Here is a 24,048-nt window from a genome sequence, read left to right on the forward strand (position 1 = left end):
TATGATTTTGTATAATACCAACAGAACCTTAAAATCACATCTTAAGCTAACAGGCAGCCAATGCAGGTTAGCTAAAATCGGGGTAATGTGATCAAACTTTCTTGTACTATTTAAAAGCCTCGCTGCAGCATTTTGTACCAGCTGTACGCTCTTGATTTTGGACTTCGGGAGACCGGAGAATAGTGCATTGCAGTAATCGAGACGGGAACTCATGAATTATAATCTCCGCATCTGACTGAGACAGCTTAGGACGAATTTTAGCAATGTTGCGAAGATGGAAGAAAGCTGTTCAAGTAATATTCTTTACGTGTGTTTGAAAGGACAGATCGGGGTCAAATATGACACCTACACTTTTAACTGAGTCACTCTGGGTGATCTTACATTTGTCAATGTTCGGAGCAGTTTTGAGAGCAAATCACGGCATTTAGATGCACCAATAACTAACATTTCGGTCTTTTCAGAGTTAAGGCGCAAGAAGTTGAGTGACATCCACTCTTTTATCTCAGTGAGGCAGGCCTCCAAATTTCCACAATTAATTCTCGGTTGTACTATACATGCGTGTTCTCTTTACAGAATTTCAAAGAAACATAGAAAAAATTGTTAAACTCCACAAAAAAATAGACCGCTCCGCAATATGAGTGTGGACATATATCCAACCATCTTTTTTCTGCACAGCTTAACTTTATTAGGGTCATGGGGGTGCTGGAGCCCATCCCCACTACCTTCAGGCAGTGGGCAGGGGACATTCTAAACTGGTTGCCAGCCAGTGGCAGACATGGGACATACAACCATTCACACAAAGGGACAATTTGGACCTGCCAATTAACCTGACATGTATGGCTTTAGAATGTGGGACGAAACTGGAGTGCTCGGGGAAAACCCACGCAGGCACAGGGAGAAAATGCAAGCTCCACACAGGGAGGCCAGTTGATGGATTTGAACCTAGGACCTTTGAACTATGGGTCTGATGCGCTCACCACTCAGACTTCGTGCTGCTCTGTGGGCATATATTTATGTCCAAAATGTTAAAATGTACGTCTCAAAATCACATTTGATGGATAAGGAGCATTCCTTAAGACCAATTCAGAAATCATGTGGTGACTGTTCTGATGTTTACAGGGGTTCACAACCACAGCTAAATATTTTAACAATTTGTCAACAACTTTGACTTGCGGTAGATCAATTACAGCTCTTGGACATTACATATTTCGAAAATTACAGGTTTGAGGTCCCTGGCACAATTAAAGTACTGCAGTAGTTGTGTACGCACAAATTAAGTTTAAGTTGACCAGTTAAGATTAATTTAAACCTGTTTTATAAAAATGGCAGAGGGAACAGCAAATCCTTGGGATCTATTTCCTTTGTCAACACTGAAGAATCCATAAGAACTGAATATTAATGTACCACATTTTTTTTGAAGAATATGAATAAAGGAGCAACATATTTTGTGCTTGTCTAAAGGCAGACATTTTGAGAGTTAGTGTCAAGGGAAGATCATAAACTCTCAAGCTTCAGTTGATGAACAATTTTGGCTCTGTTTCAGAAAGCAGGTGAACCATGAATGGTTGGTAGCAAACCTGAGCAATTATGTTGTCATCTTTCCCTGACACCAACTCTCAAAATGCTCACCCCCAGAGAAGGATAAAACAGGCATCGCCTAACTCATATTCAAAAGACACAAAATAGGGTGTTTAGACGATTAAGTTCATTAAGTCGAGCACCCTGTTTTGAGCATTATAGTTGCCAATTGTAAATGAATGGAACCCATTAATTTCAATGTTTTTTTTTTCTGAACAGAGCAACTCTAGCGTCCGTTTTGAGCAGTACTGCTGCCTATTGGAAATGGATGGAGCTCATTAATTTGAATGATGATTTTTTTTTTCAGAGAGTTCCCTTTAGCATTTGCACAAGAATAATTATCACTATTAAAAATACATTTACAAATATACACATCAATATAAAATTAATCATCAAGATGTTGCAGCAGGGCTAAAAGGAAAGAGACTTCTTTCTATGTCGTTGCCTTGTGACAACATTGATAGCAACAAAGAGGAAATATACACCAGATGATGAGCCCAAAAATTGCTCGTCGTACCTTACTACAAAACAGCAAAAAAATACATAAAACGTCTTGCACGGCAGCAGAGTATAAGGGATTTCCCATGGTGGAAATGTTGATGCCTTCTGGATTGGTCCAAAAGGAATTTACTTGCACACGCTGACCCACTCGGTGACGCGACACTCCTGGCACAGAACATAGCAGCACCAGTGAAACGTGCAGTTGCAGCGCTGGCTGTGACTCTGCTTTAGGATATTATGTCCTCGGCCGCAGCAGAGCGAGCTGCAGCCGTCTTTACCGTGACTTGTTTTGTCGCAAGTGCGGCCGCGAGTGCCCAGAGAGTCAACGACAGCGTCCGGTTCGCAAAAATCAGGGGACTTCTCAAAGTACACCAACTCTCTGGACAAGCCTCTTCGGCGACTTTGGTTCTGGCTTGCTGTCCTCTGGTGGCCCATGTTCCCGACTCTGGGATTGAAAACACCGCTGTTCTTGTTCTGGGAGTTGACCAAGACGGCTGAAAGGAATTTTTCCCTGAGTATCGAGCCCACGAGCCGGAACTCCGGTGATACGTGCCAACAGGTCTTGAACTGGCAGCTCCCTGAAGTGCCGTGACATTTGCACCGCCTCTTCATGTTGTCAGCTACGATCTATGGGAAGAATGAATAATAGGAGCATATTTGCATATAAATTAGTTTGTTTTGAAAGTCAAGCAAAACACAGCTACTAGTACCAAGACTGGAAGCAACACATCTGTCGTAATGACCCAACTAGGGAAATAAAAAGGAATTGATTTTTCAAATCTAATCAAATAGAAAACTCATCGGAAATTATTCAAATAATCAAACATTTCGATAACTCTAGTTCGACTCGAACAATAAATAATCACCAATTTTCTTTAAAGACTTTCATGATAAAGGATCTTTGTCTTGAATACATAATCAAATATTTTGCATATGCATGCTAACATGTGCTAAAAGTTTATTTTCAACAGTCCTCATTATTGGTCAGCTCACAAATGTGGGACTTATTGCCTCTGAAACAGTATAAACTTGTTTATAAAATCAAATTAAAAGGGTTGAAGAAAAACATTTTAATACATTGTGATTTTAAGAAACATTTGTCAGAATTCGGTCCAAAGGCCAGAACTTTGCATGTTTTAGAGGTTTCCCCTCACTCAATACGGGTGAATCACAACAATAAGGTAGTTAGATGTCTGCACAACTAAGTAAGGAATCATATGTGAGTCTAAGGGAAACTTTAATACCAGGCACAGCATTGAATTCAGTTTGACAAGCTCATTTTAGGTATTTAAGACAAATCTGATTCACATTTCTAGACTCCTAATAAAATTTGTAATTTTGTTTTGCAATGAAATTATTTCAGAAAACATTTGAAAGCTTGGTTTTTGCTTGCTGAAATACTTTCAGTTTCTCGTCTCTGTCAAGTCAATTCATGTTTATCTGTATAGTCCTTAATCACAAAGAGTATCAAATGGCTGCACATCTCAAAACCATTTTCTGGGGTTCGTAGTCTCCTTTACTAGAAGTGGGTTACAAACAAACTGAATGTACTCAGATAACTGTTTGGATCCTTCTGGTACTTTTATAAATATTTGAATATTCAAGCAGGAAAAAATGTTTCATAACTAATAGGGGGACCTTGGAGCAAAGTTGAGTAGGACAAAAGATACTCACTTTTAGTAAGGAGTCATTTTAGACCAACAATAAGCGATTAAATGAATACTATTTGATCCCCCCTCCAAAATTCACCTCAATACATGTAACCCAGGCGGCACGGCGGATGGGTGGTTAGGGCGCAGCCCCACGGTGCAGAAGTTCAGTGTTTAAATCCTGTTACTGTAGCCTCCCCGAGCGGAGTTTGCATGTTCTACCTGGGCTTGCGTGGGTTTCCTCCGGGCACTCCGGTTTCCTCCCAAATTCCAAAAACGTGCATGTCTGGTTAATTGGCCAGTTCAGATTGTCCCTAGGTGTGAATGAGCAAGTGATTTGTCTGTCTCAGTGTGCCCTGTGACTGGCTGCCAACCAGTTAAGGGTGTCCCCTGAACACTGCCCGGAGATAGCTTGGATAGGATCCAGCACCCCTGCGACCGTAGTGAGCATAAGCGGTGCAGATAATGGATGGATGGACATGTAACCCATTTGAGGTGTAATCTAGGCAAAGGTTACCATTCGTAAGCGATGAGGGCAAATGAGAGGCTTTGCTTTACATTAGTGGGCAATTCGACAAATTAAATAACAAATGTGAACAAAATCATCTTTGCCAATGAATGAATGTGACAATTTGACCCCCTTAACCCTGGTGGACCGGGTTTTTTTTATATATATATTTCTTCTCAAATCTGCGACTACTTGGGCCAAGATGTCTTTTCTCACTTCACTAGTCTGTCACTGTTGGTGACATTTGAAATCAGAATTTGGCATAATTTATTTTCAGCAGCTGTCCCGAGTATGAGATTCACCATTTTTATTGCAGCTGGCCTAACAAGTATTTAACCAATGGTATGTGCTTTGCCCTGCTATGTAATCAGGTTTGCAACTTCATACATATGATGTTTTGAGGATTGGTTTGATAATGGGTACAAATCCAAGGGCAGGCACAGTAGCCTTATCACCTTAAATTCAACGAGCATTGCGTTGTTATATTCACTATCTCAACGCAGCTTCTTGAAGTGTCCCATAGTTGTGCTAGTGCTAGGCTAGAGTTGCTCAATTTGGCATTGCAAATCATGCCGATAGGACGCTGACTCTCATCCCGTTTCATGATACATGAGAATCCGTAGCGTCAGTGTTGTGAATAACGGCGTTATAAATAATATCATTACATAACAATGTTATCTTTTTCACTAACAGGGTAATCTAACTAATGACTTTTTCACCGTTACAACGCCTTTTTCGTTACTGATGGTCAACAGCGTTGCGGCGGCGTGTCCCCTTGGCGCAGGAGAGAAGCTGTTTTCAGCGGTGCAGCTTTCCGCTCTCCTTCGAGTTGTTTTACGTTATGTATATTGGATCATGTCACCATTCAACATAGCGACTATCATATTGTCAGATAAAGAATACGAATACAGTATCTACTAAGACGCCGAAAGAAAAGGCCGATGAGGGCTGAGTTTTGACAGCACCCAACTTGTGTCAATGAGCCGGCTTTTGAAGGTGAACAAAGGGAGTCAGCCCTCAACTAATCAATAGTTGGATGCCTCCGAGATGCTTTTTTTTCTCTCATGATTGGTCAATAGGCTTTTTTAGGGGGGGATTTTGTGATTTTTTTCACTTTTCTCTTTCTTTCTTTTTCCTACATTTTAACTAATTCTTTGCATAATTTAACATAATAATTGGTAATGTCGGGATTAATACAACAAAACCAAGTTGAGCTGAAAAGACGGTTCTCTAAAATAGCCAGAGTTCTGATCTCTCCTAGTAAAAACCCCAGTCAAAAATTCAGATTCTTTGACATACAACTTCATTTTCAAGTAACAGAAAGAGTTACTTTCTCTGGTAACTAGTTACTTTCATCATAGAGTCGTTCAGTTACTAACTCAGTTACTTTTTGGAAGAAGTAGTGAGAAACTATAACTAATTACATTTTTTAAGTAACATGTAATTAAAATTGGCAACACAAGTTCGAATTGGGTCAAGTCATGTGACACCAAAACGGAAGTCATGCTTGCAGCGCCTCCACTCCCACTCCCCAGCTCATCCGCATATCATAAATAATCTTCTGAGCAATTAATTTTTTTGCTCGACATAGTATGGATTGACTCATGACATACGAGAAAATAATTACCAGACGAACTGCGATGACATTTACACATTGGATCAATCCTGATTGGCCAGGAAATGTTAAGTGATCATGTGCAGCCAGTGATGGCAGAGCGGGGCATGTCTCTGTGTATGGACATTAAGTCGGTGTGACTTTCGCAGCTCCACCGAATCTCTGAGACTGATTTAATGGCACTTTTAGGCCACAGGTTGTATTTTTTAAACAGATATAACTTGCGCTATCTTTTCAGAAATATTGCCACTGTCTTTTATGGACCTCAATTCTTGATTTACTTTAAGGTACCATCAAAGCTCCATATACAGCGACCTGGTAGGCCTGCGGACAACACAAAATCTTGACTTTCAAGATAAAGAAAAAAATCACATTGGAAATTCTGATTTCCATGTGTACATCATCGTTTTTAGAGAGATGAAGTCGAGTTTCACGGAAGTTATAGTCAAGCCCTAAAATTGGCAACACAAGTTCCAATTGGGTCAAGTCATGTGACACCAAAGACCAAATTATACCTTGGTCCAAAGCTAACCACGACACCCAGCTTTGACTAATTAATGACCTCATTAAAACCTGTTCTGCTTATGACGACCATGTCCTCACCTGTCGACCAACCCGGTTGTTATGTAGCCTCATCCGAGCGTGGATGTCCCTCGGGGAGCTCCGGGTGTCCAGCCACTCCCTGGAGAAGCGCTCCCCGAAACGGAAGTCATGCTTGCAGCCCCTCCACTCCCAAGTCTCCTGCATGGCGGCCGGCTCATCCGGGAATGGCTTGAAGCGGGCAGTGTGGTGGGCGGGGAGCAGATTGGCGGGCAGGCCGCCCTTTTGCAGTGTTTGCAGCTGCAGCTGCGTGAGCTTCAAGCGGATCTTGTCGTTGCTCTGGCGACGCTTGCCCTCGCAGCCACAGCCGCCCAGCTTTCCCATGCTGCAGGCCGAGGCCACCGAGTGCGCCACGCCCGCCGCTAACAAGGCCAGAGAGAAGGCGCTTTCACGGAAACCTTGAGGGAAAGCAAAGGCAGCACACAACATTGAGGTATGGGTGCTTTGAGAACTTTCAGTAAAGAATGAAACATCCATATGAGATTGTATTAAACAAACATTGACATGGCTGTATTGCACACTTTATCAAGTGGACATATGGACACACATCCAGGCAGGCACACATGAAGTCAGTCAATGCAACATCCATCCATCCATCCCTTTTTGCACCGTGTATCCTCAATAGGGTCACCAGAGTACTACAACCTGGTGGTTAAGTTCAGGGTGTCCCCTGCCCACTGCCAGGACAGCTGGGATGGGCTCCAGCAGCCCCGCAACCCTACTGAAGATAAGCGGTGCAGATAATGGATGGATAACATGTCCTTTTAAAGGTCTACATGTTAAAAATCCATAAAGACATATTGTCACTGCTTTTCTGAAAAGACTTATCTTCATTTTTTAACAGTTTTTATTTTTGCCTTAATGGGATACGAAAAAAAAAGAAAAGAAACACACCAAAATATAGTGATGGGTATTTTTGAAATGGTTGTTCTGACGTGGGACAATTCGGATAGGCCTACAGTATATTTTCTTTCATGTATTGCTGAGGTGTCATATTCAAGACAGAATTGATAGATACAAAAAATAAAATCAATATTTTGCGTCCTCCTGGCCCCTTTGCCAAATCTTTTAACCCAATGCTGCCTGTGACTCAAAAACATTGCCACCACTTGCACTAGGTGGTGCCAGAGCTTCTGCCCATCTGGCCTCTCAAAAAAAGAACCTTTTTATTTTATTATGATTATTAACAGGTTTATTGAGGTTAATAGAGAACGACAAAGCCTTTTAGAAAAGTTGCACTAATATTGTGAACAATATGCAGAATGTTTACTCTTCATTTTTGTCATTTTGCCCGAACAAAAAACAAAACGTCCCCAATGCTGTCATGATGACTGATTACATTCACCCGTGCCCGCTCGTTTGGCGCCAGCTGCTGCTGGCTTCCTGATTGGTTCCCCGTCCTACTTAGACTCCGTCCTTTCACTCACCTGTTGTCAGTCCGTCAGCAAACCTCTGTTTCCAGAAGGGAAGCATTTTTTGACTCTGACTCCCATCGGTCCAGTTTTTCACCCATTTTTCACCTGTCCGTTCCTGATTTCCCCGTTTGTACCGGCTAACTACTCGTTTTTTGACCCCGACCATGTTCTGCTCTCCCGTCCCAGCTAAAGACCTGTTTTTCCGTCTACTACATTACGATCTCCCGCTCCGGGAGATCCACTTCCGCATTCGGAACACGTTCCGATTCTGTGAGCGGCTTGCTTTCGCGTCCAGCGAGCACCGGATCCCGGGCACTGCCTTTCCTTTATACCTCAATGAACTTGTGATCAACGTTACGCATCTGGGTCCTACTTCCGTTCTAGTCATGACAAATGCAGTAGGCTACTTTGTTAAAATTTGCAGCAGATGGCTTAGATTGTTACAGAGTCAAAGTGAACAATTTTGGTAAAGTATCTTTATGTACTTGATGTGTAAATTACAAAAAGTATTTACATATCTTTATCAATAAAAGCAAGTCATACTGTATTTTTTTTTTTAACGGATTGCGTATTAGTGCAAAAGCTTCCTATTCTGTCCTCTGAGCACCTGCAACACAAAATGGTCTGTGTCATTTACAGTAGTGGTGAAACTATTTGCTGACCCCCTGCTGGTTTAGTAGCATCTTAAAAAGACTGGTTGAACACGGCGGGAGTAGTTTTTTTCCTGTACATGCATTGTTTTTGGAATGAAGAGATATTTTGTTTGTTTATTTTTTCAGGTGGTAAATGGCAAAGTATACATTGAACAAAGAATGCTTATTGTAAGTCCATGCACGTTTTTTTAGAATAACAATATTTGTGGATATGTACAGTAATTCCTCCCTGTATCGTGGTTTACTTTTCACAGTTTTACTACTTTACGGATTTTCATCGGACCTTGTGTTGTGCATTCCGATAGAATAGACAGTCACCCCGCCCCTTTTCTGCCTGTGACTGTTTGATATTGTTGCTTAGTTTTACACATTTAATGATTGCAAATCTTTTTAAATCTCGAGTTTCTCGAAAAGCCACCATGTCAACACAATGCTCTAGGCTGACAAAAGCATCCAAAAGGAGAGGAAATGATTTCTAACGCTGACAAGGTTGATGACGCAATTTAAGGAAGGGAAAAAAAATTACGCCACATTTTTGTTTTCCCTACAACTGTCGCAATCACCCGGATCGGGAACACCTGTGTTCAGGATTTGGCGCCAACAGCCAGGACAGCTGATTGGTGCACCCTGTACATTTAAATCCCCAGCTTCCGGTAACACTTTGTCTGATTGTACTCACGCTACCTGTTGCCTTCAGCTCAGTAAGCCCGTACCTCTGACTCTTTGCCTGCTCCCTGTTTTCTTCCGATTGATCTCCGTTGCCGACCAGTTTCTGTAATCTGCCCTGCCCGTCTGACTCCTGAACTCTTTTCCGAATACTACGATTACGCCTGTCCGCGACCATTCCCGCCAAGCCTTCTCCCGCCTGTCAAGTTCCGTCAATCCGCCTACCAACGGATCGAAGAATCCCACCTTTTCATTTCCTTCCTTCCTTTCAATGAAACCAAGAAACGAGCGCAGGTGATCTCAGTCTTCCTTTCGTCCTGTCTGACAATAACGCCCATATGATGGCGACAAAATAGTATCAGACCTAAAAAAGTGGAGTTAAGGTAGTGCAATATAGCAGAAAGATCATTTAAAAAATTATAATTGGTCAATATTATGTAAAAAAGTTTTACAAAATACAGAACATTTATTTGGAAAATAAATCATTTGTTAAATAGATGCCTGAGCCTGTAGATAGTGTTTGCACTTCTGTATATTTTGATATATTCTGAGTATTTAATCAATAAATAAAGACTGTTTTTTATGTGGTGGCATGGCGAATGAGTGGTTAGTTATTGCGTCAGCCCCACAGTTCAGAGGTCCCAGATTCAATTCCAGTTACCAGCCTCCCAAGGCAGAGTTCGCAAGTTCTCCCCATGCCTGTGTGAGTTTTCTCACGGTCAATCCCGTTTTTCCCACATTCCGAAAACATGCGTGGCGGGTTTATTGGCAGGTCGATTAACCACTTATCTGACCATAAACGAAAAGAAAAACTGACAATTCAGGCGTTATTTAGGAAAAAAAAAGTTTGCCATGGCTCTCAAAAGTTTTGAAAAGACTTCCTCGGATAATGAGGAAAATATTGGCGGGTGGTTGAATTTGGCCTTCCTCTCACCTCTGTTGAGGATGTTGCTGTGGGGCAACATCTTGCCGAGCACCTCCAGGGAGGAGCAGTTCCAGCGCTGATCTCGCATCTGGTGTTGACACTCGTGGATGGCCACTTGGATGCCCTGCAGAGCGGAGGCCGTCACGTCAGGGCGCCTCACGCACATCCGCATCTGACGCGCACTCAGGCCGGCAGGGCGCAGGCACACCGAGTTGGGCGTCAGAACCGGATCTCCTGCCACCTTCAGGCTGAGGATGTCGTTGCATAGCACCCTGCGGCACACAAGGTGGGATGGGAGTGAGTAATCTGGTTTGAAACGAATGGACGGACGGACTGACAGACAAACAGATAGCCTGGCAGGCAGGCAGACAGACAGGCAGTTTGAAAAAAGGGCCACTTTTTCTCTTCAAAACGTTACAACTATAATTCTGTCTACACCAAGAGTCTCTAATTCAAATAAAAGCACATTTATCAACCTGTTTAAAAAACATTGCACATTTATATGATTGGTCATGTATTTTTGGTTATTATTTTAATCAATATGTTTTTTTTTAATTGATTCCGTTTTTTAACCACTATAAAGTGCTCAATAATACACCCTGTCCCTTTAATGTAAGTGAAGTATACGCAAATTATGGATTCAATTTTAGTGATCGATTAATTGATTTTCCCATGTAATATTTGTTTGTTTTAATTTCGGATCTAATTTGCGTCGACGTTTTAAATACATTTGAGAACGGTGGAATGTTTTATCTGAGTTGTTCCTGTGGAAAACCCGATTTGACCCTATCTCACTCAGACCCTAGCTCCAGTGGCCCCAAAATAAATTGAGTTTGAGACCCCTAGTCTGGTTAAGCCGTCAGTTGCAATATATTTTGCCTACAAGGCGCGTCAAATAGCTAACAAGTGCACTTACGTCAACGCAGATAGTAATAACAACAAGGCTGCCGCCAAAATCGGGCACCGGTCCAAGCGGAGTTTGGTTGGGAGCTCCATTTTCTGTCGCACCGTGACATTAAATCACAGCTGAAGTTGTCCCGCGTTTATAAAGACAATTGATGAGGATTAATTAGATGCGACGGCCACAACGTCGGCAGAGTGAAGATGGAGAAGCTGAAGCGCACTGGGGAAGACTAAGAGAAGGAGGAGAGGGGGTAGTGAAGGGCGGTGGTTGTGGGGGGTGATTGAGGAGGAGGCCCCACAGGCGGCATGTTTGCAAAATATTGGCCACCATTTAAGTTGGACTGTCGCATTATTGTGTCATAACATGCTCTGTAAAATGACGTTATTGGTTTTATGAAGAAAAAAAAAAAACATAGGAAAAAATGTGTTATGGCTGCTGCTAGTGAGAAACAGCAATACTACTACTAGTACTAATAATAATAATAATAACAATAATAATAATAGTAATAATGATGACGATAATAATAATAATAATAATACGAATACTAATAATAATAATTAATATATTATCTCAATCAATGTCAGACGTTTCTCTCAAATGGGAAGACTGTGCCATCCAATTTTTGCCATTTGGACCCGTTAATGGCCTAATAAAACCCCTCATCTTTTATTAGAAAAGGGTACGTTTTCAGCTTTTGCCACATTGTTTGGAAAACAACAAATGAACACTGTTCATTTTATTGAAAACTCCAGTTTCCAAGAAAACTTCTGAGAAAAATGGCTTTTTCTGAAAGGATGCGTTTCAAGCAGAACTTTAACTTTTTTTTTTTTTTTGCATTTGTGACACCTCCAATATCTAAACAATGCTTCCCCTAAACACAAGGGCACTTTGCTTGCAAAATTACATTTCATTGCAAGAGCACTAAACTTATGTATATCGATGCATAAACTTTGCAAGAACTTTACCGCGCCCTGTGTTTCCGGTGATGCGATCACACGATTCCCATCACTCGGGAGCTACTACACACTCTCAATCTCTGGATAGAGGAAGCAAAGCAACACGAGGAAGTGGGGGCTCTTCGATATGTGGACAAAGATCTGATTAACGCTGTTCCTGTCATTTAGTGGTAGTTTATGATACTGAAATTATTTCCAGAGTACTTATTACTAACGTATTTTTATGTTTTGGAACTCGGGGACAATGCTTGTCAAATCATGTAAATGTGTTATGGCACCGAATGAGTTAGTAGCATTATCATTGTACCCGCCCCATACGAAACAGATTTTACAAAGTGTACATGATCCGATAATTAATTTGCTAAATGTGTTATGAAAATATATTAAATATTATTTTCATTAGTATAATTTAGTGCTAAATTACATAATGATGCAAACCTATATATTACGCAAGTATCATTTTGAATGATCTGGGTTGAAAAGGTTACTTTAAAAATGTATTTTAATACAGTTACTTGTTTGTTGAAAATTGTAGTCAGTTACATAATCCAAGGACCATATATTATAGTACTCAGATCAAATCAAATATTTTTGTGAAGTACTTTGCAAGGTAATGAATTGCCACTTGAAGTGCTATAATTCTCATTTCTCTCTGTTTCTCCGATGTCGCTTATTTGAATTATTATATACACAATTTGTCTTTTAGCGCATCATGTAACACCAGACATGAGCTTTCTCCACTGCTAGTGGTGCCTGGCCTGTTTTGGTGTCGTGGCAAAGTTAGCACCAGTTTATTCCTTGATGTTGCCGAAACAGTTCTTTTTGCGTTTAAGAGGTTTTTATTTCTGCCTTCTGAAAAAAACTAAAATTTCTCTTAACTTAATTTGCTTTCAGGAAGGCTTTTGATTCATTTTTTACATAAGGAATGTGTAAAAAATAATAAAAGGAAACCTATAAAAATATAAATCACAGTTGCAGTGTCTTTTTTTCCTAGCCTACATGTTTTACTTTTACGCAAAATCATGAGAGGTGGTTACCAAGTCTCTGCAAGAGAGGTTGTGGACATGTTGTTCGTGAAAGGAGTGAGGATGAGCCAACTGATGGATCTGTGATGATGAAGGAGAGGGGGTGCTTAAGGGGTAGAGGAGTTGCCACTGTACGAGGGAGGCAGCAGCAGGCAGGCGGCTCCTCACAGACAATACACTCCTACAAAACCCCTACCCACCCACCTTTACCAGAGCGACAACTTCACTTTGTCATCCCAAAGTCTTTATTTCAAAGGACGCATATATTACAGTGGCGATTTATTCAAATCTGTCGGTGATGCATCGCGGCACAGGCGAAGTCTTTAAATCACTGTGTGCATGTGGCAAAAGCGAATTTGAGGTATGTGAATTTGAAAAACGAACAAGGCACTGGGAATGGAACGCTCAAAACATTTAGTTCCCCCCCGAACACGACTTGCATAGTGACACCAATTCATCTAATCTCCTTCCATTCCCTAAGCTGCAGCAATGAAAAGTGCATTAGCATTCTGCTTTGGCGTGTATATCTAAGTGGCTTAAAAAGTGATTTGAAGTTGATTTGTATATAAAAGGCTGCCCCTTTATCCGGATTGGAGCTAATCTGCTCGGTGTCGCATGACTGCTCCAGGAAGCCCCGTTTGGGCACCTTCATATAGGTTGCTGCACTAGAAATGTCGTCAAAGCCTCTTACAAAAGCCCACTTCCTTTTTTTTGCTGTCATCACAGAGATTATTCCACCTCTCCAGCAATCGTTTACGGATGTGCATGCAAATCGGCATATATATGAAGAAATTAGGGGGCGTGCGTAAAAATGCATTGACGCGCATTCGGAGATTCTGCAGGCCAGATATTTAAATGCCTTATCTACTTCAAAAACGCATTACGTAAATTGGGAAGACAATTCTTTGTTTGTGGCTTTTTATTTACTGTTTGCACACAAAATACATCTGAACAAAACAATGAATAAATACACAACGCCCAGCCGACGCTATTTAAGTTTTTATTTTACTGTGCTTTTTTTTTCTTTTATTGACCATACAAAAACAAAAGACAACCAATGTAAAATATAATATACAATTAAAAGAAAACAAGTGGGAATATATTGTAGTGTTGAGCAATATTCACCACGCTCAAGTCATCATTGTTCAAAAGTTTTTCTATAGTCCATCCATTTTTCCCATTTGTCATGAATTTGGTCTTCTGTATTCTTATTCAAAATGTTTCTCCATTACGAATATTTCCTCGACACCGTGCCTGAATCTTGTTATTACTATATACTAGCTGCTCAGAAGAATTTTACCAGGAACTCATCTTTTTCCATTCATGTTTATTCCCTAAATAGAGTGCATTGAATATTTTGGGTATCTTATTTCCCACAATTTTCTTTAAAGCAAATCATAATTTGTCCCTGTAATCTTATATTCTTTGACGAAGACAAAGCGGAGGAAATGTGGAAAGGGAGTTGGCAAATCTCAAAAGCAGTTTTACTCCCACCTCACGAGGCTCCTGCAGTCATACTGTGCAGAATATAGCGCGACTACGGCTTGACAATCGGATATGCAAAAATCCATCTTTCGAAGCGCATTTAATAATTCTCGAGATATTCTGCAAATGCGCAACGCTATTTTACCACGCACACACACGACATGCGCACGCACGCACACACGCAAACAACCACTTTCTCCCCCGCCTTCTCCTCATCTGTCTTTTCTGCACAGTTGTTTCCTTATTCATTGTGCGCTCTATGAAGAGCATTAACTATCCCACCCTCCAATCCTATTGAAAAGGCTCCGAGGAAGAGAGCGAGAAAAAACACGCACACACACGCACCAAACACACACAGAAGGAGATCTGAGCAGCAAATCCCTTTTTTATTCCCCCCTCGTAGTACTCAATAAGAGAAGAATGTGTTGCCTATTTGCTGTCACCGCCGAGGGGATCAAGTCTGCAGGACTGTCCCACGCGCTCCGCGTATCACTCAGAGGAACTCAGTGAAGAGGAGCGCAGCATCCTCGCATGCGTGGACTCGTCGACATCACCCTAAAACCTGTCTCCTCGGGTCAAACAAGTTATCAGTGGTGAGTTTGTGCACCGGTAAGATCTGTTGCATTTGTAATAAAGTGGAGAAAATGTAAATTTCCAAGGTGAGCCAGAGCGCGATGGGGAGTTTGGCGCTTTTGCTGGGAATCAAAGCTGCGTGCATCCTGCTGGTGTCGTCGCTGTCCGGCACCGGGGCGCTCAACAACAGTGGCCGCTGGTGGTGAGTCCAGTTCTGCGTACTCCGCACGGTGTATAGAGATATGAAATTGAAAAAAATGTTTTGGGATTTGTGCATGTATGCAACAACTTGCCGACAGGGTAGATTAATTTACATTTATAAAACTTTTACTTTGCTACCCATCACACTCGATAACAAAACATTGACTAGAGGCGAATAAAATACATTGACATGCCCGATTAAATCCCACAATAAGACCTGGGAATCGGGGTTGACGGAATAAAATGTAGTGCAACGCATTGTATCGTTTAAAGTAAAGTATGTTGTAATTGTAATGATTTTTTGTGTGCCTGTTTCCTTGTCCACTCATTGTGATGAGATCTTGGACTAAAATAATTCAAACCGTTCGATCCACGAAAGCATTGAGTTTGATAACATTCCAGAAATTGACCATCTGTGGTAGACATACAATTTTTCACTTTCTCAATACGATATCATACACATTTGTGTAGGGGTATGTTAAAATAATAGTATAATCTATGTATGCTTATTTTGAGTAGTATAATAATCCCCCCTCCCTGTTTAATTGTTACATAACTGTGAAGCACTAGAATGCAAAATTCTCAGTAGTAACAGCATTGGGTTTTGAATTTACAGCAAATAAAGATACTACTACTAATAACAAAACCTACCCCATTGGCACACAACTTTGCCTGATTTAAGTGTGATAATTCTCTTTATGCGCTATTAAACCTGTTGCTATACTTGATATAAGCAAAATGTGGCATATCAATTTCTAATTTTGGTAAAAAATATTCCTCATACAAATTACATGTCTTTCTAATTTTATTAGTTGAAATAGGGGTTGAATTGTATCAACTTAAGAATAAAACAAAGCTTGAAATGAGAAAGACTGCTAATTGGGTAAGGATCTACTTTTCGCAGTAAATATTCTACAATGCGATTAAGTGTGACAAATTGAAAGTCAAATTCCAGTCTATTCCATATGCATTTAGTTGGCTATTTATCTTACAAGAAATAAGGTAAATGTACACATTTTTCATAGCAGTCAAATCGCCAAAAACTTTTAAGAATGAGAGATGGACAAAGAACAAAGTGCAACATCACAACAGAGTCCAAAGATTTGCGTGAATGAACACAACTTAAATTTTATTTTTGGGTGAAAATTCAGGATACAAATATAAAACACCATGATATTTGTTAGTACAGTAAATGGAATGTGATTATCTCTAGAAGGTTGAATCCACACCCGTGTGGTTTATAGCCCTTTACAATGGCATCATTAGTGCAGAAGTTTAATCTATGTAACTCTGTTGACATTTCGATACAATTAAGGCAGGATAACATACATTAATTAGATCAATGGCATCAAACAGGATGTTCTAATAAAGAAGTAACATTGAAGGTAAAGATAGCATTACAGCAGCACGTTTCTAACATTCTATACATTGTTTGTTATAAGAAAGACTTGAAAGCTAATTCTGGCCTGTTCTTGCATCAGGGGCGTTGTCAATGTGGCTTCTTCATCCAACCTTCTGACAAACTCCAAGAACGTGCAGTTAGTCCTGGACCCGAGTCTGTCTCTGCTGAGTCGCCGGCAGCGGCGGCTGATTCGGCAGAATCCTGGCATCTTGCACGCCATCACAGCCGGACTGCACACAGCCATCAAAGAATGCAAGTGGCAGTTCCGCAACCGCCGCTGGAACTGCCCGACCACACACAGCCCGGCGATATTTGGCAAAGTTGTTAACCGTGGTGAGTTTCTCTTGCATTTCCCACCAGGGGACCTTTACAATTTTGGTGTGGATGAAACAGAATCTGTATTTCATATTCAAATTGCCCTTTCATGATATTTCACTGATGAAAGGGATTGGGATGGAAGCAAAGCCATTCTGTTGAGGGTTTGAATACAACTTCTGTCTGTTTCTTTGAAGAGATTTCCTTTTTAGATAGATAGATAGATAGATAGATAGATAGATAGATAGATAGATAGATAGATAGATAGATAGATAGATAGATAGATAGATAGATAGATAGATAGATAGATAGATAGATAGATACTTTATTCATCCCCGCAGGGAAATTCACAACATAGCAATACTTGAAGTGTTGAAATTCAGTCTTCAGGAATGTTGAACTCCTAAAAAGGATACCCAAATTCTAAAACATTAAAAATGTGAGAAAATACTACAGTTATTTTGCATAATATCTATAAATGGTATATATCTCTGGTATATTTCAATTATTTTGCAAGATAATGCATTTTGAAGACAACCTGTCTCGTCTTTGATTTCCTGAGCTGTGACGTCATGTGATGAACACCGGCATCCTAGCAAGCCAGTCACCATATTTGTTACGTGTTAATTAGTTGAAGAGGCTTTGAGTGTTTATAGCCAAGTTTTGGTAGTTTTTGAGGAGAATGCCTAGGCGATGGATCGCAGGTGGGTGCAGAAATGGTACAATAAATGGGGAGCAGCTAAAATGGGGCGAACTGGCAGATAATAACACACAGAGAGCTAACAGGGGCTAAACCAGCCAGGACACAGCAGTCTAACCGGCTGCTGCACAGCACTAACCGGGACTGATCAGCAGAAAAACGGGAACGTACCTGGGAACCTATAACAAAAAATGGACATGGCAACAAACATGAACCCAGCAGGGAAAAAAATAATGGGCACAGCAGGCTAGTCAGCTAGCTGACTGATGAAGGCGCTCATCTGGACCAAACAAAACTGGAAGCTTTCAGGGGCCCAGACGCTATCGGGAAGCTATCTGGACAATACTATACCAATTGCAAGACATGCGGCGAAAAACACGAAGGAAAAGCCACAATTGCCAACCTAAAAAGATCAAAAGGCGAAGAAGGAACGCACGTTGTACACAATGGCAGGTAAACTTACTTCACAAAGCTTTTGATGTGCAAAGCACGCATTTCAGATACAACCGACAGAAGTCCTCCAGCGACACGGTAAACAGAGTTCCAATTTTTACAGGCAGGAATAAGCGCTACACAATTGCCGTCTGTTTTTCAACAGGATCTGCTGTTGTTATGAGTCTTAATTTTCATCCCGTGACGTCACAGCTCTACAGGACCCAATCCGTCAGATTATATTTCTTGAGTGCCTCGGTACATGGAATATTTTGTAACATATCTGCATGATTGGATGGAGGAACACTAGACGTCCTGTGCCTAATTAAAAAAAAAAGGTATTTTATAATCACTTTTAGTTTCATTTTAAAATCTTCTCAAGGACAATGTTTTTCAGAATGGTTGTTATTTTATATAGTTGTGTCACGACCAGAACGGAAACAGGACCCAATTGCGTTACGTTTCTCACAAGTTTTATTAAAGAAAAGAGGAAGAGCTGCGCCCACGATCTGGTGTTCGCTAGGCGCGGGAGGCAAGTCGCTCTGAAAGCGGAAGTGGATTTTCCGTGGCGAGCGATGGCAGTGTCGGTAACCGAAAAATGGGTCAGTAGCCGGGACAGGAGAGAAAAAACGTGGTCGGGTCGTAAGCGAGTCGTAAGCCAGGAAAGGAGAATAGACGTGGTCGGGGACAAAAAGAGGTTGAAAGCCGGGACGGGATAGTAGACGTGGTCAGGATCAAAAACGTGTCGAAGCCGGGGGACAGACGGGAGCAAAAAACAGGTGGGAGTCAGGGTCAAAAAAGTCTTGCCTAGTGTTAAATGCGGTTTGCAGACAGACTGAAAAAAGGGGACAGATAGGTGTCAATGGGATGTTTCAAAAATCTATATTTCAAAAATATGTCGTGATTCAAAACATGTAATAATATACAAATGGACTAACAAATGACTGTTATAATGACGTCAGCCATAATGAGTTTAAATTATTGATAAAATTGCCCAAGGTTTTTTGGGGGATGGGTCTTTTGTAAGCCTTTGGCTTCACCCTGTCATCACTTTTTCTTTTGAAATGAAATGAAATGATCTGCATTTATATAGCGCTTTTCAAGTCAATTACTTCCCAAAGCGCTTTACAGTGTGCTCCACATTTCCCAATAGCGGCCTTGTATTGCAGTAATGCAAGGCGCTAACCTGCTTATTGGGGGTATTAGGGGTTCAGTGTCTTACCCAAGGACACTTTGACATGTAACACGGACAAGCCGGGATTTGAACTGGGATCCCTTGATCCTAAGACAAGCGCTTTACCTCCTGAGCTACTGCCGCCCCGGGACTGATCGGCAGAAAAGTTAAAGTTAGTTGTTCCTTTTGTAAAGTAATGTTTGTTTCAACACAATTGAAAAGAAAAAAATAAATGGGAAGAATACATAAAGTACTTGTATGAAATCCTCAAGGCAACATTTTTAAACTAGCAGCCACTTGATTCGCAAGATTGGAGAAATTCCTTCAGTGTTGGACAATGTGAAGGCAACACTCCTAATGTAGCAGCAAAGTTAAATTAACCAGTCAAACAACGGTTTAACCAGGCCGCGTTCCCTGGCTTTGGGTGATGAATTCTGCTTCACAATGATTAAAAGATTCATTATTAAAGGATAAAAAAGGGCCGTTGCTATGAATGTTTGGCAGTCCACATTCTTTAACATTGAAACGGTTAATTGAGAATTTATCACATTAACGTTCAAAACATTTCTCAGGGATGAAATTCTTCATAGAAAAATGTTTGAAGTGGTATTGAATCATCTGAACAAAGGCAGAGTAGACTTTATAATTAAATAGCCCTGCTTTAAGGGATGAAACTAACTAACTTAGTAAAAAAGGCAAACGTACTCTTTCAAAATGTTAAGTGTTCAAATATTCAGAAAAAATATATATTTCACTTTAGAAAGTGGACACTGCTAACAGTTAATTAAAACCATATGTTTTTTTTCCATTGGCAGATCATAATCCTAAAACTATCTGGAATTCTCATTTTCTTCTAAGAATAGTTTTTAAAATAAAGTAACTTTTATAAGATAATTCTTAAAAATATTTGATAAAACGATTTGATGGAATTATCATTTTTTAAAAGTGTTTTTCTATCTATCTACACTGGTCATATCCCTCAAGAGGGGTGACCAACAGCAAGACAACACATACACAAAAACAAAGAAAATTAAAAAAGGGAAAAAGTAGCAAAAACACACACAATTTTTTGGGGGGGACCATGGCCAACCCAAATGCTCAAACACCCAAACAAGTTAAGCACCTCATGCTTTCGTCCCTCCAGATTAATGTTTTTTTGAGACGGATATATTTAGATAATATTTTATACAAATTATGATTAATTCTTTGATTTATATCAAAAGGGACAGTGTGAATGGTTTAACTACTAGATGTCATTATGGTGTTGTGCTACTGAAAACAATAACATTATGGATCATGCAGCAGGAAAATGATCAGAGATACACCAGCAAGTACACCTCCGAATGGCTCAAAAAAACAAAAAATAAATAAATGTTCTGGAGTTGCCAAGTCATTGTCCGGATTTAAATCCAATTAGGATACTCTGGTGTGACCTTCAACAGAGATGTTATGCTCGAAAACCCTCCAATATAGCAGATTTGAAACAATTTTGCAAAGAAGAACTGGCCATAATTCCTCCACAGCATTGTGAAAGACTCATTACCAGTTATCGTAAACATTCGATTTATGTTATCGCTGCCAAAGGTGGCCGAGTTTGGTATTAGGTTCAGGGGGCAATTAATTTTTCACTTAGGGCCAGAAAGGTTTTGATTTTTTGTGCCTTAATAAATGGATTCAAAACTGCATTTTGCATTACCTTGGGTTGTCACTGTGTGAAATTGAAATTGCTTGGGTGATCTGAAACCTTTGTGAGAGATAATTTTGCAAATGACACAGAAATGCAGAAGGGGCAAACATTTTTTATGGCACTGTATTTAAAATGAGCAAAATCATAGCCCAGTGCAAATTATCCGGCGTATCAAATAGATTTGCTGAACTGTTTATTAATTTGTTTTTTGAAGGTAAATGGAATTTTTCTCATTTATATCCAAAATATTCCATATTATGAAAAGAAGCAGACACCATTTTTTTCAGTGTAGGGGTACATAGAAGTGTTGGAAACAACTTTGAGGGAGTCCTTCAGCACACAACATTTTGCTGAGTATCGTCTGACAAACAGGGAATCAACCTGTTAACCTTCAATAAACTACTAAGTTGATGAATGCATCAAAGTATCACAAATCTTGCTCTGGTTTCTTTAGGTTGCAGAGAGACGGCGTTTGTGTTTGCCATCACCAGCGCGGGCGTGACTCACGCGGTGGCGCGATCATGTTCTGAAGGGGCCATTGAATCTTGCACGTGTGATTACCGGCGCAGAGGCCCAGGAGGGCCGGATTGGCACTGGGGAGGCTGCAGCGACAACGTAGACTTCGGCAGGATGTTTAGTCGTGAATTTGTAGACTCCAGTGAAAGAGGGCGAGACCTACGCTACCTCACCAACCTGCACAATAACGAAGCAGGCAGAATGGTAAGTAACGGTGTATTATTATTTAAAAGTTGTCGTTCAGGGTCTGGGGTAGTAGAAGGACGGGCCTAAAGAATCCCAACCTGACTCAGGCCTGCGGGTATTAAAGCCCGACCCATCCCGAACAATTAACTTGATTTGCAGAAGCAAGCCTGGCGCAAACCCGAAATGTATTATTTTATTTGTAAGGACTCGGGAGGAGGCGAGGTGATACATGAGACCTGACTTTTATAACAAAATTGAATTTAAAAAAGACTGTATAAACAGTTTTTGTGTCTGCAGAGGTTACATTAACAGACAATTTTCCATCATTGTTGAATAGAGGGTAAAGTTTTAAGGCCGTCCGTCATTTCAATGGTTTTAAAAATAGGGCTATAAACCACAACAACAGTACGCCCTTAAGAAATTTAGCACGGCACTTAAAGAGAGAGAGCGAGGCAGAGAGGCTAGGAAGAATGATGACGGCCCGTCAGATGCATTTTTTTTAGTTTAGTATCCACACATAGTTTAGTTTAAGTTTTTATAAACATATCTATTATAAAAAAAAGTCAGCAAGAGAGAAGCCTGGCCAGACCCAAACTTAATGGTTGACATTATACCCTGACCCAGGAGGAAATTCAGGTCGGGTCGGGCTCGGACTCGCGCTTAAGATATTACCTCTTGTCTAGGATTACACCTGCCACAAGTGACATTCGTTTCCAATCTTTGCAGACCGTGTCGTCAGAAATGCGCCAGGAGTGCAAGTGTCACGGCATGTCAGGTTCCTGCACGGTGCGGACCTGCTGGATGCGCCTCCCCAGCTTCCGCTCGGTGGGAGACTTCCTCAAGGACCGCTTTGACGGTGCATCACGAGTTGTTTATGCCAACAAAGGCAGCAATCGTGCATCCCACCGAGCAGACCCTCGACACCTGCAACCAGAAAACCCGGCTCACAAACCCCCGTCTGCTATTGACCTGGTCTATTTTGAGAAATCACCCAACTTTTGCTCCTACAATGGCAAAACTGGAACATTGGGAACTTTGGGTCGGCTTTGCAACAGCTCCTCCCCAGGTCTAGACGGATGCGAGCTGCTGTGCTGCGGACGCGGGTTTAAGACCCGGGCCGAAAGTGTCACGGAGCGGTGCCACTGCACATTCCACTGGTGCTGCCACGTCAGCTGCCTCAACTGCACCAGTACACGGACATTACACCAGTGTCTCTGATATGAGCAGCGACACTGGTGTTTACCTAGACTTTTAAAAACCAGAACTTATTAGAAACAAAGTAGCTGGCAGAAGAAGTCAAACATGCTGTTATCTAGGGGTGACAGGGATCTTTATCAACCCAAAAATGTAATCAATGGGTAAAAGCACAATATGACAAACAGGGTATGGAAGACTTTGCAGGCTTTCTTAGGTTTTATCCTCAAAAAAGATCCAAAAGGGATTAGAAATGTGACTAGAGTTTGTTGTTGGTCTAGCAACAACTAAATAGTGTTTTACATGCTGTCATGAACCTGTCAAGTGTTATTTCTTTAAGAATGTTTTATTTTTGTTACTGATATCTCTTTGTTTCAGCCTTATTGTGATTTTTTAACCACATTTCCTAGCAGCACCTACACCACAACTCTGATTTGATTGTTTCAAGGCGAACCAAATGCTAAGAGTATGGGACAGATATGTGCCAAGGAAAATACAAACAGACCAAATCACAGAGGCATGGTTAAACTTAATGTAACACAATAACAAGAAGTAGGTGGAACGTGCTGACGAATTTCAAGTAAAAGTGACCATGCATAATATCAGCGTGTTTAAACTGCCTCATTGTTCAAAGCAACCCAAACCATGTTAACAGCCCCAAGGACATAGAATTAACTTGGCTGTTTTTGAAGAATTGATCTGACATCCCACAGTGTATCAGCTAAAAGAACCAAAATGTTGTAAATATTGAAATGTATGAATATATTTATGACATCATTCTTGCATTATGCGTATGCACCTGTCAGTAATGGAAAAAAGTTAACTCTTTCAGTATTTTTTAATATTTTTATAATTGTATGATGAATTTTTGGAGCAACTGACACAGATTTATTTTGTAAAGAAGACCATTTAATGTACTTTGACATGCACTGAATATAAATCTGTTTTTGTCGGTGTTACAATTATTATAAAATATATATATTGATATATATATATATATATATATATATATATATATATATATATGTGTATATAGATAGATAGATATTTATTTCCAAGGTTTTTTTATACTGCAATAGTGACATGTAAAAACAATGTCCTTTAGAGAATACAAGTGATGTAGGGGGCAGTTGTATTTGTATTGTATGATAGAACAATAAAGTCTCTATTTTTCAATTAAGTCCTGAA

At 40.5% G+C, this 24,048-nt stretch overlaps 2 protein-coding genes across 5 annotated transcripts; one reads left to right on the forward strand and one right to left on the reverse strand.

Moving 5' to 3' along the window:
* Positions 1 to 852: 852 nt before the first annotated feature.
* On the reverse strand, positions 853 to 13,156 carry wnt10b (wingless-type MMTV integration site family, member 10b). 2 transcript variants are annotated; one of them, XM_088331265.1, is made up of 4 exons: positions 13,008 to 13,156; positions 10,120 to 10,382; positions 6,455 to 6,849; positions 853 to 2,706 (listed from the first exon to the last, which is right to left on the reverse strand). In XM_088331265.1, exons 1-4 carry the CDS (start codon positions 13,034 to 13,036, stop codon positions 2,206 to 2,208), a joined length of 1,188 nt encoding a protein of 395 aa, XP_088187391.1. In that variant the 5' UTR covers positions 13,037 to 13,156; the 3' UTR covers positions 853 to 2,205. The 2 variants fall into 2 exon arrangements, with proteins under 2 accessions (XP_088187391.1, XP_088187390.1); XM_088331264.1 differs by lacking the exon at positions 13,008 to 13,156 and adding an exon at positions 11,027 to 11,212.
* A 160-nt stretch (positions 13,157 to 13,316) lies between these two features.
* On the forward strand, positions 13,317 to 23,778 carry wnt1 (wingless-type MMTV integration site family, member 1). Of its 3 annotated transcripts, XM_088331268.1 has the most exons (6): positions 13,317 to 13,356; positions 14,884 to 15,073; positions 15,140 to 15,255; positions 16,736 to 16,989; positions 21,419 to 21,684; positions 22,393 to 23,778. In XM_088331268.1, exons 3-6 carry the CDS (start codon positions 15,155 to 15,157, stop codon positions 22,882 to 22,884), a joined length of 1,113 nt encoding a protein of 370 aa, XP_088187394.1. In that variant the 5' UTR covers positions 13,317 to 13,356; positions 14,884 to 15,073; positions 15,140 to 15,154; the 3' UTR covers positions 22,885 to 23,778. The 3 variants fall into 3 exon arrangements, with proteins under 3 accessions (XP_088187394.1, XP_088187393.1, XP_088187395.1); XM_088331267.1 differs by lacking the exon at positions 13,317 to 13,356 and having other exon boundaries at positions 14,869 to 15,073; XM_088331269.1 differs by lacking the exon at positions 13,317 to 13,356 and having other exon boundaries at positions 15,059 to 15,255.
* Positions 23,779 to 24,048: the final 270 nt, after the last annotated feature.

Source organism: Urocampus carinirostris, chromosome 3 (genome assembly GCF_059441175.1).
Source record: "Urocampus carinirostris isolate Australia breed hairy pipefish chromosome 3, RoL_Ucar_1.0, whole genome shotgun sequence".
In the NCBI taxonomy this organism is placed as follows: Eukaryota; Metazoa; Chordata; class Actinopteri; order Syngnathiformes; family Syngnathidae; genus Urocampus; species Urocampus carinirostris.